General features: G+C 41.9%; 1 protein-coding gene across 2 annotated transcripts in view; it reads left to right on the plus strand.

The window, feature by feature from the left end:
- The window catches only part of ZZEF1 (zinc finger ZZ-type and EF-hand domain containing 1), a 146,469-nt gene that overhangs the window by 75,929 nt on the left and 57,669 nt on the right, over positions 1-12,871 (plus strand). For both annotated transcript variants that reach the window (XM_010382190.2, XM_030922817.1), the window contains exons 26-31: positions 480-720; positions 4,282-4,361; positions 5,005-5,098; positions 6,841-7,309; positions 8,746-8,910; positions 12,365-12,484. In XM_010382190.2, coding sequence (XP_010380492.2) covers positions 480-720; positions 4,282-4,361; positions 5,005-5,098; positions 6,841-7,309; positions 8,746-8,910; positions 12,365-12,484 — 1,169 coding nt within the window. The remainder of the gene's footprint in view (positions 1-479; positions 721-4,281; positions 4,362-5,004; positions 5,099-6,840; positions 7,310-8,745; positions 8,911-12,364; positions 12,485-12,871) is intronic.

Below are 12,871 nucleotides of genomic sequence, written 5' to 3' on the forward strand. Positions count from 1 at the left end.
TCCTTTCACCTTACCTATCTGACTCTAGTTCCCATCACTCCCCAGCTGAGACTTCAGGCCAGGTCAGTCTCCCCACTGACTCGTAACCTCTGCTAATGGTTATGTTCGTCAGGGCCAAGTCTGCCAATCCTTCAGGGTCCAGGCCAAAGCCCATATCCTCCAGGAGGCTTTTCTTAATTACTGTAACCTGCCAGGATCTCTCTCCTTTGAATTCTCAGCACTGGGTATCCCTTCTAGGCATTTGGCACTTGATAAGGTTTTGCTTTACGGGAATGCTAGTTCTAATGCTTTTAATGTTTTATTTATGTTTATCTTTTTTTTTAAACTCATATCTCTGTCTGGTCTTCCTAAAATAGATTTAAACTTCCAGAGAGTGTTCACTGTGTTTTATACTTCTGCTTTGGCCTAGTAGTTTGCTCAATAAATTTTATTTTTTGAATGAATGTGTTAAATGTGATGGATTTATTTTTTGTTTCCAGGTTAAGAACATTCCTGACGACCCCTGCCGCCATTTTCTTCTTGATTTTGCCCAGTCAGAGCCTGCTCAGAACTTCTGTGGGCCATATTCAGAACTTTTCAAAGGATTCATACAGGCATGTAGAAAACAGGCCCCAAAGACAGATATAGTTGCTGGTTCCACTATTGATCAAGCTGTGAACGCCACCTTTGCTGCTCTGGTGTATCGCACTCCAGATTTATATGAGAAGCTGCAAAAATATGGTAACTTTATTACAGGGAATGTTTTTGATCTGAAGGCTAATTGCTAAGTTTTAAGAAAGCCTATCTTAAGTGAACATTTAAAATATTTTAACATACAAACACATTTCTATAACTGTAAACATCATCTTGTTAGTCCTACTTTGCCTATTAAAAGATTCATGGCCAATTTACGGTTAGCAGATTGTAATGTGTGGCATCTAACTTTGAGTTGCAAAATTAGCAGGTAAATTATCTTTCTCCAGAATTCTCATGGAAAACTGCCGAGAAATTTAATGGAAAGAAACCTTCGCTTGGGTCCTGGTCCCAGTGCAAAAATCTCAAAATTTGTGCAGCTTCAGGTTAATCAGACAACCTTTCTGCACCTCAGTTTCTTTATCTGTAAAATTGGTTTAAGGTTGATTCGCTCCAACATTCTGAGAAATTCCAATTAAAATCACAGATGTTGAAGTTCTTGAATGTAGTAATAACCAAGGAGGAAGCTGTAAGGATTAACTGTTACCTTTAGCTAGCTTGCAGCGTCTTCATAGCATCGCCCTGCTGGGCTTCCTTTGCTGATAGCCTTGTCCTCACCATCTCTTTTCCTCATGTCTCTTAAGGATGCCATCTCTGTATTTACCATGCTACCCTGCCGCCTAGCAGGACCCATAAGGAGGGAGAGTCTCTCTACCTTCGTACTTATTCAGGGGAAAAGTGTTTCAAACCCTACCTAGAGATGAGGTATGGGTTTCCCTAAGCACCTGGCAGGGTATGTGTTCTTTACATAGTGCAGGTAAAAAAAGCAAAAACAGGGCTTCCTTCCATTATAGTGGGTAATTGACTATTGCTCGTTTTGTTTTGTTTTTTGTTTTGTTTTGTTTTATTTTATTTTATTCTATTCTATTCTATTTTATTTTTTTATTGTTTGAGACGGAGTCTCACTCTGTCACCCAGGCTGGAATGCAGTGGCGTGATCTTGACTCACCACAACCTCCACCTCCTGGGTTCAAGCAATTCTCCTGCCTCAGCCTCCTGAGTAGCTGGGATTACAGTCCCCCATCACCACGCCTGGCTAATTTTTGTATTTTTAATAGAGATGGGGTTTCGCCCTGTTGGCCAGGCTGGCCTCGATCTCCTGAGTTCAGGTGATCCACCCACCTCGGCCTCCCAAAGTGCTGGGTTTACAGACATGAGCTACCGCACCCAGCCTCATTTTGTTATTATTGATATTTTTATTCCTACCACCTTTATTGCTCAGTCCTTTGGATCTCACATTGCAGAATTTATTTTCTGATTGTTAAAACATCTTGATTACATCCCCAAATCTTAGTATCTCCTTTAAAAAGCTGCTCAAATTAAACAAAACTGCATTGAGACATGAGTGATTTATGGAAACAGATCTCATATGGAAGAGTTTTTCTCTGCTGAGGAATCAAGGGGGTGATGTAACCGGTATGGTTTTGTCGGGGGCAAAGACAATATGTATTTTTGTAATCAAATTATAATAAGAAAGCTGGATAATCTTTTTACTTGAAGGAATTTTCAGTAGAGGGATAAAAGCCTGTGGGTTGAAAGCTGAGAAATGGAAGGCTACCTGCTGTGGGAAAATTCAGGCTGTGTTCAGATATCACATACCTGTTTGCAGAGGAGAAAACACACAGTCAAATGTGGGAACTCTGCAACTGTGGGAACTGGAACTGTCTTGCTGTGCGCAGGTTGTTTCTAGAACGCCTGCCATTGTTGGTTTGAAGGAGGCCAGGCTTGTCTTACTTCTTTCTGTCTCTGCCTTTATGATATAGATATTGATGTAAATATTGTATGTCTAAGGACTATTTCTGAGTTAAGACTGAACTACTTTGAGAATGGTCTTTGTCTAACAAATTTGCTCATCTTTGTCTAAAAATTGGTCACTCTTTGGGGTTAGAAAGGGTGGGGAGGAGTTTTTCAACTTGAATATAAGCTGCTTGAGGGCAGGAACTTTGTCTGTTTTTCTCAGCATAGTATTCCCAGTGTCTGGTATAGCCCTGGCATATTCCAGGGCTTCAGGAAATACTTACTACATTGTAACATAGATGCAAAAGAGAGCTTCACACTCTTCTAGTATATTATCTTTTGGGCTTTAGCTGAAGACAAGGGGCAAGCCTCAGATCTTTCTTTAAAAATTTTTTTTGTTAGGCTGGGCGCAGTGGCTCACGCCTGTAATCCCAGCACTTTGGGAGGCCAAGGCAGGTGGATCACCAGAGGTCAGGAGTTTGAGACCAGCCTGGCCAATATGATGAAACCCCGTCTCTACTAAAAATACAAAAATTAGCCGGGCGTGGTGTCATGCGCCTGTAATTCCAGCTACTTGGGAGGCTGAGACAGGAGAATTGCTTGAATTGCTTGAACCCGGGAGGCAGAGGTTGCAGTGAGCCAAGATTGTGCCGTTGCACTAGTCTGGGAAATGAGCAAAACTCTGTATCAAAAAAAAAAAAATTGTTACTTTTTCTAATTATTAAAAAAAAACCTGTTTATGTAGAAACTTAAGTATAGAAAAGTTTAAAATAATTATTAACTACAGTCTCACCACTTAGAACCTTTACGAACATTTTTCTATTTACCTGGACTTTTATGTAGGTATATTCATATGTATGTATATCTGTATATATATATGTATCGATACATGTTTTTTTTGTTTGTTTGTTTTTAGAGATAGGGTCTTTCTTTCTTGCCTAGGCTGGAGTGCAGGGGCACAGTTGTAGTCCACTGTAACCTTGAATTCCTGGTCTCAAGTGATCTTCCTACCTCAGCCTCCCTAGTAGCTAGGACTACAGGTGCATGCCAGTGTGCCTGGACTATTTTTTATTTTTTGTAGAGACAGAGTCTTGCTATGTTGCCTGGGCTGGTGTGGAACTCCTGGCCTCGAACGATCCACCTTTGGTCTCCCAAAGCACTGGGACTGGAGTTTGAGGCTGCAGTGAGCTGTGATGCACTCCAGCCTGGTTGATAGAGTAAGACCCTATCTCTTAAAAAACTTTAAAAAATAAGAATAATTTTATTATTATTATTCTTAGAATTATTCTGTTCTTAGAATTCTATTCTATTCTATTCTTAGAATTATTATATATTCTAAAACGCTGGGATTATAAGTGTGAGCTGCTGCACTTGGCTTCCATGTCTGAAATATATATACTCTCTTTAAATAAGATCTTTTTGTTTATACTGTTTCATAACCTGCTTTTTTACTTAATATACCATGAACTTTCTTCCTTATCAATAATTACTTTTTACTCACTGTTAATATTTTAAAATCTTTACTTTTAGTATTTTTTATATCTTTTAATATTTTACTCACTTTTAAAATTATTTCCATTTTAGAAATTATTAGTTTGAAAAAAGTTTGTTTGAAATAACACAAGAACCCACACAGGTATTTGTGGCTTAATTGAATATTTTTTTTTCCCTAAATCTCTCTTACCATCCCCGGTGTGTGATTGTCAGGAGGCCTTTTTATGTACTTCAGCAGATTCAGATCTTTTGTGCTTAATGCTACAGTAGTGAATTGTGTTACCCGAATGTAATCTCCGTCTCTGCTTCTTTCCCCAGTCAACAGTGGAGGCAAAATAGCCCTGAGTGATGAGTTTGCCCAGGTTTATTCCTTGGCAGATGGGATTCGAATATGGATGGTAAGATTTTCCTTTGCATGTGATTTTGGTGTATTTTAGGTTTTCTACCATGATATCATGGAATTAAAATGAATTGTTCTCTTCTCAAGAATATAGCTTTAGGATTTTTGTTAAGCTAAAGTTTAGTGACATGAATAGCTATAAAATAATTTAGAACCCTTGAAATTATAGTCTGGGCAGTTGAAAATAGAGGAAACAGGATTTAGTTGAGCCCTCTTTATATCCCTTCTTGGAACTCCATAGAGCTGGAGGAATAGCATCGCTTTAGATACTGGGTAACCATGGACAGTGTTAGGTCTCAGCGTCACGTAGAGCTGTCCCCTCATTCAGAGTAGAATAGGGATGAAATTTTGGTTCAAACTGCAGCAGACTGGGTTTATGACCCTAGTAAGACTCTTCGTTTTTCTAGATCTCAGCTTCTTCTTTATCAGTACTAGATGGGCTTTAGAGAAAGTTCCTTGCAGCACCAGTGTTCTAGAAATTTTTAAGTAATAAGGTTGTGGGTATTACAAACCCCTCCTACATGATACAGCTGTAAAGTACTCTGTGGTCTCAATGCTGTGTGCTTTTGAAGTAGTTTGCCGTAGCTGTCCTTGCTTCCCTGCCTGGACAGCATAATGATGTGGCTCAAATTCTCCCCTAGTTAGAGATGAAGCAGAAGTCCCTAATGAGCCTGGGGAATGAAGCAGAAGAAAAACATAGTTCAGAAGCTACTGAGGCGAACCCTGAGAGCCTGGGTGAGTGTGCTAATACCAGCTGTTGTCCCTGAGCCTTCTGTTTTCGTTCCAGAGCCTGGAAAACCAGTGACTCACCTTCTAGATTATCTCAATTGAGGCTGTGTTGACCTAGGTAAAGTAATAGAGGTGCTAAATGTAGTATCCAAGGATATATCATAAATAGAGAAAATCCCATAGAGAAGTAATTTTTTATTGACCTGCTCCAAATGGAACATCTTTCTAATCACTTCTCTTAGGAGGCATCAGGTGCTTTTTGAGCTACATCTTTTTTTCTTTTTTGAGATGGGGTCTTGTTCTGTCTCCCAGGCTGGAGTGCAGTGGTTCAGTCATATAGCTCACTGCAGCCTCCAACTCCTGGACTCAAGCAATCTTCCTGCCTTAGCCTGCCAGGTAGCTGGGACGTCAAGCAGGTGCCACAACACCTGGCTAATTTTTTTTCCTCTTTGTATTCCCCCTTGTTAAGCAATTAAAAAAATTTTTTTTTTGCCTGGCACTACGGCTCACACCTGTAATCTCAGCACTTTGGGAGGCTGAGGTGGGCAGATCACAAGGTCAGGAGATTGAGACCATCCTGGCTAATGTGGTGAAGCCCCATCTCTACTAAAAGTACAAAAACTTAGCCGGGTGTGGTGGCGGGCGCCTTTAGTCCCAGCTACTCAGGAGGCTGAGGCAGAAGAATGGCGTGAACCCGAGAAACGGAGCTTGCAGTGAGCCAAAATTGTGCCACTGCACTCCAGCCTGGGTGACACAGGCTTTTTTTTTTTTTAGAGATGGGGTCTTGCTCTGTTGCCCCAGCTGGTCTCAAACTCCTGGCCTCAAGTGATCTTCCCACCTCAGCCTCCCAAAGTGCTGGGATTATAGGCATGAGCCACTGCACCTGGCCTTGTTATGATTTTAAAGTGTGCTCACACTGAATATTCAGTGAAATTAAATAATTACCGTTTTTTTTAAATATTATGGTTGTGTTATGTTTTAAAACTCATATATTTTTAAGAGAAATATGCCAAAAATTTTTACAGATGCAATAGTGTGGTGCTGGAATGTGCGTGGAAATAATCCGGGGAGCGGGGAGTTGGTGGGGGTGAAACAAGATTGGCCCTGAGTTAATAATTACTGAAGCTGAGTGACAGGTACATGGAGGTGTCCTCATGGTATTTTTTTTTCTGTATACATGTTTGAAAACATCTACAATAAAACTTTTTTTTAAAAGTGTGCTGATAGTCCTGGTGAGATTTTGATTTCTGTAATGAGATAAAATTTGATTCTGTTCTTCTGTTTTGTCAGTAAATATGTGTATCAGTTTTTTATGGTTTGGTTTGTTTGTTTGGAGACAGTGTCTCATTCTGTTGCCCAAGCTGGGATGCAGTGGCATGATCTCGGCTCACTACAGCTTCAACTTCTCAGACTCAAGCAATCCTTCGGCCTCAGCCTCCCAAGTAGATGAGATTATAGGCTGTGCCACCATGTCTGGCTACTTTATTGTATTTTTTATAGAGATGGGGTTTCACCATGTTACCCAAGCTGATCTCAAACTCCTGACCCCAAGTGATGCTCCCGCCTCGGCCTCCCAAAGTGCTGGGATTACAGGCGTGAGCCACCGCGCCAGGCCTATATCGCTTTATTCATGAAGCTGTCTCTTGCCCTAAGTTGTGATGTTTAACTTGATTATTTTCTCTCCAGAAGTAGGCAATAAATTTAATTTTAACTTTTTTTTTTCAATTATGATTCTTGTTTGCATCTAGCAAAAGAGTGTATTGAGAAGAGTCTTCTATTACTAAAATTTCTGCCCACGGGCATACGTTCAAAAGAAAGCTGTGACAAGTTGGAGACTGCCGACGAAACCAATCATCTCCAGCCACTCGACAAGCGCCAGAGGACAAGCTCTGTGGTGGAAGAGCATTTCCAAGCCTCCGTATCTCCGACTGAGGCAGCACTGCCTGCCACAGGAGACCGGAGTCCTGGCCTGGACACCCAGCCAAAGCTGCTGTCCAGCAGTGGCCTTCCTGCTGCAGACGTGTCCCCTGCCACAGCTGAAGAGCCCTTGTCACCTTCCACACCCACCCGGCGGCCTCCCTTCACCCGAGGGCGGCTCCGGCTGCTCTCCTTTCGATCCATGGAGGAGGCCAGACTGGTGCCCACAGTGAAAGAGAAATACCCTGTGCTGAAGGACGTCATGGACTTCATTAAGGATCAGTCGCTCTCGCACAGGAGGTAAGCCCGTTGTTACCTTCCCGGCACTTTCTCTTTTTAAGCCGTAGGTACCCAGTGTAGTCAGAGACTTGAAATGTGAAAAATGAGCAAATAATATTTAGGGTAGATCAAGACTTGTTTTAGAATATTCAGGAAAATTTTTGATGGTGTTTTTTTTTCTTTAAAGAAGTAATTTTTGGGTGGGCACAGTGGTTCATGCCTATAATCTCAGCAGTTTGGGAGGCTAAAGTGGGAGGATCACTTGGGGTCAAGAGTTCAAGACCAACCTGGGCAACATAGTGAGAACCCCCCGTCTACAAAAAAATTTTTTTTTTAATTAGCTGAGGCTGGGCGCAGTGGCTCACACCTGTAATCCCAGCATTTTGGGAGGCTGAGGCAGGCGGATCACCTGAGGTCAGGAGTTCGAGACCCGCTTGGCCAACATGGTGAAACCCCATCTCTACTAAAAAGACAAAAATTAGCTGGGCGTAGTGGTGGACGCCTACAATCCCAGCTACTCGGGAGGCTGAGGCAGGAGAATTGCTCGAACTTGGAAGGCGGAGGTTGCGGTGAGCCGAGATCGCGCCACTGTACTCCAGCCTGGGTGACAGAGCAAGACTCTGTCTCAAAAAAAAAAAAAAAATTACCTGAGTGTGGTGGCACATGCCCATAGTCCCAGCTACCTGGGAAGCTGAGGCAGGAGGATCACTTGAGCCAGGTAGGTTGAGGCTACAGTAAGCCAAGATTATGCCACTTAACTCCAGCCTGGGTGATAGAGCAAGACTGTCTCAAAAAAAAAAAAAAAAAAGATATTTTTACATGTAAGATTTATACATTATACTGTTTATAAAGTATATCTCAAGAATATACCATTAGAATTTTAAAAGGAAGCATTTTTTGGGTAGCTGCCACTTATAAATTTGTCTTATTTTAACCCAGGGAGAAATCTGGATTTGGTATTTTCTAGAGACATGCCTCCCTATGTTACCCAGGCTGGTCTTGAATGCCTGGGCTCAAGGAATCTTTCTGCATCAGAGGGTTACAGGCATGAGCCACCACACCCAGCCAGGATTTGATATTTTCCAGCAAAATTATTTGTTCGTAGGCCTACATGTCTGGAAGTATTGCATCTTTAAGTTAGTGAGGAATTTCCTGTCCTAAGAATTAAGGCTTTGTCTTTGTGGAAAGTGAAAATATCAATGTTCCTTTTTAATTAATTAAGTTAAATAATGGGGTGTTGGACTTCTGGACTGTTCGCATGAACTGATTTGTAGTGCTGCTGAGTGATGACTTAAAAATAGTAAAGAGGTATTGGTACTCCTCCTACATGGTGTTTCTACTACCTCATAGCAGTATTTCCTCTTTGATATGTGGCATCAGGGCTTTGGCGGGGATATTTTCCTTCTGCCCCAGCTCAAGAGTTTTCTGGGTGTTCCTGACTTGCGTTGTGTCTCCAGTGTTGTGAAGGTCCTTTCCCTGAGGAAAGCCCAGGCCCAGAGTATCCTGGATGTCCTGAGGATAACTCAGTACTGTGCAGAATCCCTTGGGCAGCCCCACTGCTTCCATCCACCTTTCATACTTTTCCTGTTGGAGCTTCTGACCTGCCAGAAAGATTTTACCAAGTAAGTACAAAGGACAGGTCCACAAGGAAAACAGCAAAGATCATTGTAAATAAATCCTGGTTGTCTTCTCGAATTAATAACTGCGTCATTTCTATGTGGGATACAAATGTACACTTTTGGTTAATTCATTCTCTCATTCCAAGGAAAGATGGGTTATATCCTTTTAATATGTAATGGCTGGGAACATGTTTATTCCTCCTGGTGAGTTGATCAGCTTTACTTTACCGGATGATGAGAATTGCATTCCTCATGTACTCATGCATCATTTGGCTCCTGGAAGCTGTGAGCTAAATATAAGGCTCACAGAAATGATATTAATCTGAGTACCTCAAAAGGTGGTTCTTAAGATTAACTCAATAAATATCTTTTGAGTGTCTAGTGTGCTAGAATGTCTTCTGGGTGTTAGTTATGCAGCAGTAGACAAGGCAGATTTTGTATTGAGAGAGAGACAATAAAAAATAAATAAATGAAAAAATGCCAGATAGTGATATTGTTATGTGGTGATTAATACAGTGACCTAGTTTGGATGGTCAGGAAAGGCAGGCTGAGGAGATGAAAGCCAAGAGGTGAATGACCAGCTAAGATCAGAGGGAAGAGCCTTGAAGGCAGAAGGAACAGTGCAAAGGCTCCAGAGTGGGGAGTTAGTTCAAGGAACAGAGAGAAAACGATTGTGGCTGAGTGACGGGGAAAATGAGATGGGATAAGGTCAGAAAGGCAGGACCCTTATCACCACAAAGTATTTCAATTTTATACCGAGTTGTAGTTGGGAAACCATTGGAGATTTTTAAGCCCAGGAGGATGACGCTTTGTTATATTTACAAAAGGTGCCTGTGGCTACTGTGTGAAAAGGAGTGGAAATAAGAAAAGCAGTTAGGAGTCTGTGGCAGTAGTCCAGGCAACAGATGATGGTGGTTTGACCCAGAGAGTAGTACTGGAGATGGGGAGGAAAGGATGAGATTCAGAATATATTTTAGAAGTAGAATTGTCAGGACTTATGGATGGATAAGATGGAGAGGGTAAATAAAGGAAAGGAATCATGGGAAATTCCTAGGATTTGGGAGTGAGTAACTGGTGGATGGTGACGCATTTTACTGAGGGAAAGAGTATGGAAGAAACAGATTGGGGTGAAAATCAGAGGTTTTGTTTTGGCCATGTTAAGCTGGAAATGCTTTTTTGTAAAGATATCAAGTAAAGATATTGAGAAAACAGAGGTCAGAGTCTAAAGTTAAAGAAAGAAGTTGGGACTAGGGATAGAATTTGGGTGCAGGTGGTATGTAGATGGCATTTAGAGCCATAGACCTCCTAGAAAGAGTGCAAAGATAGATAAGAAGGGGCCTAGGACTGAGCCTTAGGGGCACTTTTTTTACTTAGAAGTCAAGCAGAGGAACGAGTGTCAGCTAAGGAGATCAAGAAGCAGTGGCCAGTCAGGTAGATCAAAAACCAGGGGGTGCTGTTGTCCCAAAAGTCAAGAGAAGAATGCATCTGAAGAGAGAAGAATGTCAGGTGAGTGCCCTTTCTGGAAAAAAAAAAAGATAAGAATGATCAGTTGTGTCAAATGCTGATGTGAGAGTTCAAAAGAGATAAAACCACATTGGATTTGGCAGCAGTCTAACTGGAGCCATTGGCCAAAAGGCCAGGGAGAATGAGGGTGATAACATGGAGAGAGAGACTACAGACATTTAGTTTAAGAAATTTGGCCTCAAAGGGAGCAGAGAAATGGGGAAGTTTTTGGAAGGCGATGTGAGGTCAACTGAGGGTTTTAAAGAGATACAAGAGGACTTCTGTATGTTGGTGGGAATGAGTCAGTGATAAGGAAAGCTTAATGCTGGAAGGGAGGGGATAATTTGCAGTAGCAGTTGCATAAGTTGAGAGATTGGCCTTTGATTGAACCGGGGAGGCTCTGTCTGTAGTAGCGGGGGAAACAGGACACACAGTGTCCGCATGTTGGCTGGTAGATACTTGGTGGTGCAAATGTAAGGGAATTCCTGTGTGATTGTTACTTTTCTTTATCAAGATACCTAAGTTTCTCTTCTAATAATGTAAGGATAATCATTAGAGAGAATGGAAGGATGAGAAAGAGGTAGCAGTGGCATAAGGAGAAGCAGGAAGGGTTTTTTGGTGGGGGTAGGGGGTTGGGTTTTTTGTTTTGTTTTTTTGTTTGTTTGTTTTTTTGTTTGTTTGTTTTTTTGTGTTTTGAGACAAGAGTCTTGCTGTGTTGCCCAGGCTGTAGTGCAGTGGCACCATCTTGGCTCACTGCAGCCTCCGCCTCCCAGGTTCAAGTGATCCTCGCGCCTTGGCCTCCTAAGTGTGTGCCACCATGCCCAGCTAATTTTTGTATTTTTAGTAGACACTGGTTTTCCGCCTGTTATAGCCAGGCTGGTCTCGAACTCCTGATCTCAATTGATCCTCCCAGCACAGCCTCCCGAAGTGATGGGATTACAAGCGTGAGCTACCATGCCCGGCCTATGGGAAGGTTTTAGATAGAATGAAAATTGAGAAAGCCAGTCTACTAAATTGCCTGACAATTTTGAGTGCTTGTTTGATGATTACAGTTGCAAATTTAAAGTCATACTAGTCAGCTTGGTTGTGTGGTGTTTCCTCCACGATATTCAGCTGTTTTAATAAAGGTACAAGATTTCTCAGGCAGGTACATGGGGGAAGGAGGGGACACGGGAGTTGGTGTTTGCTAAGGTATGATTAGGGGCCATGGAATCTAAGCTGAGAAGGGAGCAGCGAGAAAGCATGGTGGGAGTAGTAGATGGTGAACATGAGGCAGCATCCTGGGCTGCTGCCCGTTGGTATTGAAGAAAGGGCTGCTGTTGGAGTCCTACCTGGGTGAGCAGGAAATCTGGGGTCAGAGTAGGGTGCTCTGGCGTCAGTATATCAGAGATGGTGTCGGCATGTGATAGCAAGGTCCAGGAAATGACCATCAAACTGGGATGGCTAAGGGCGTGGAAGAGAAGATCATTGGAGATGAAGATGGCAGAGAATTGAGGGAAAAAGGAATGGAGACATCATTTTCATGGATGTTGAAGTCACCAAGATGGCCAGGATCATGGTAGAAAAGACAGTGAGGTTGGTGCCAGAGTCATCAATGAAGGGAGGCGGAGGGGTGAGCATGACTGTGTGGAGAGGATCAAATGAGGTAATTTGTGAAAAATACTTAACACAGTATCTGGCATCCAGGTAGTGGTGGGAGGGTGGGTTTATATTCACAGAGAAGATAAATAATCTCATCTCCATGCTTCTGGGTGACTCTTGACCCAGTCAAATGGATTCACTCGCTGCTCTGTGCTTTACCTTCTGTAGGTATCATATGTGTATTTACTTCAGTGCCTGTGCCACTTTGTTCAGCTTACTGCCACTTGCTCTTTTTCATGTAAGAAATCATGATTATTATTAAGAAAGGGATGTTCTGGCAATTAAGTGAATCAGTGATTTCCTCTGTTTCTAGTTATTTTGGACACTTGGAAGGCTGTGGTGCTGATCTACACAAAGAAATTCGAGACACTTACTATCAACTTGTTCTGTTTTTGGTCAAAGCAGTTAAAGGATTTAGTAGCCTAAATGACAGGTACTGGATAACTTTATCATTTCTAGAGAAAAAAATGTATTGTTTTCTGGTTATAAAGGAAACATATGTTCAATGTCAAAAATACCAAAAAGTACAAAGAACAAAATAAAAATAACCTCTAATGTTACCACCTGGAGAGCTAATCACTAATGTTAACTGATTCATTTATTTTTTTCCAGTCCTTTTTCTGTCTGGTGTGTATATTTGCTTTTTAAGGGATGAGTCTGGGCTTTTCTAAGAATTTATAGCCTATTATTTTCTGTTTTGGTATATTAAGGGTTTTTTTGTTTGTTTTGAGACAGGGCCTCATGCTCTCACCCAGGCTAGAGTGCAGTGACTCCGTCGTGGCTCCCTGCAGCCTGGACATCCCAGGCTCAATCGATCCAC

This window comes from Rhinopithecus roxellana, chromosome 19, assembly GCF_007565055.1.
Source record: "Rhinopithecus roxellana isolate Shanxi Qingling chromosome 19, ASM756505v1, whole genome shotgun sequence".
NCBI classification, from domain to species: domain Eukaryota; kingdom Metazoa; phylum Chordata; class Mammalia; order Primates; family Cercopithecidae; genus Rhinopithecus; species Rhinopithecus roxellana.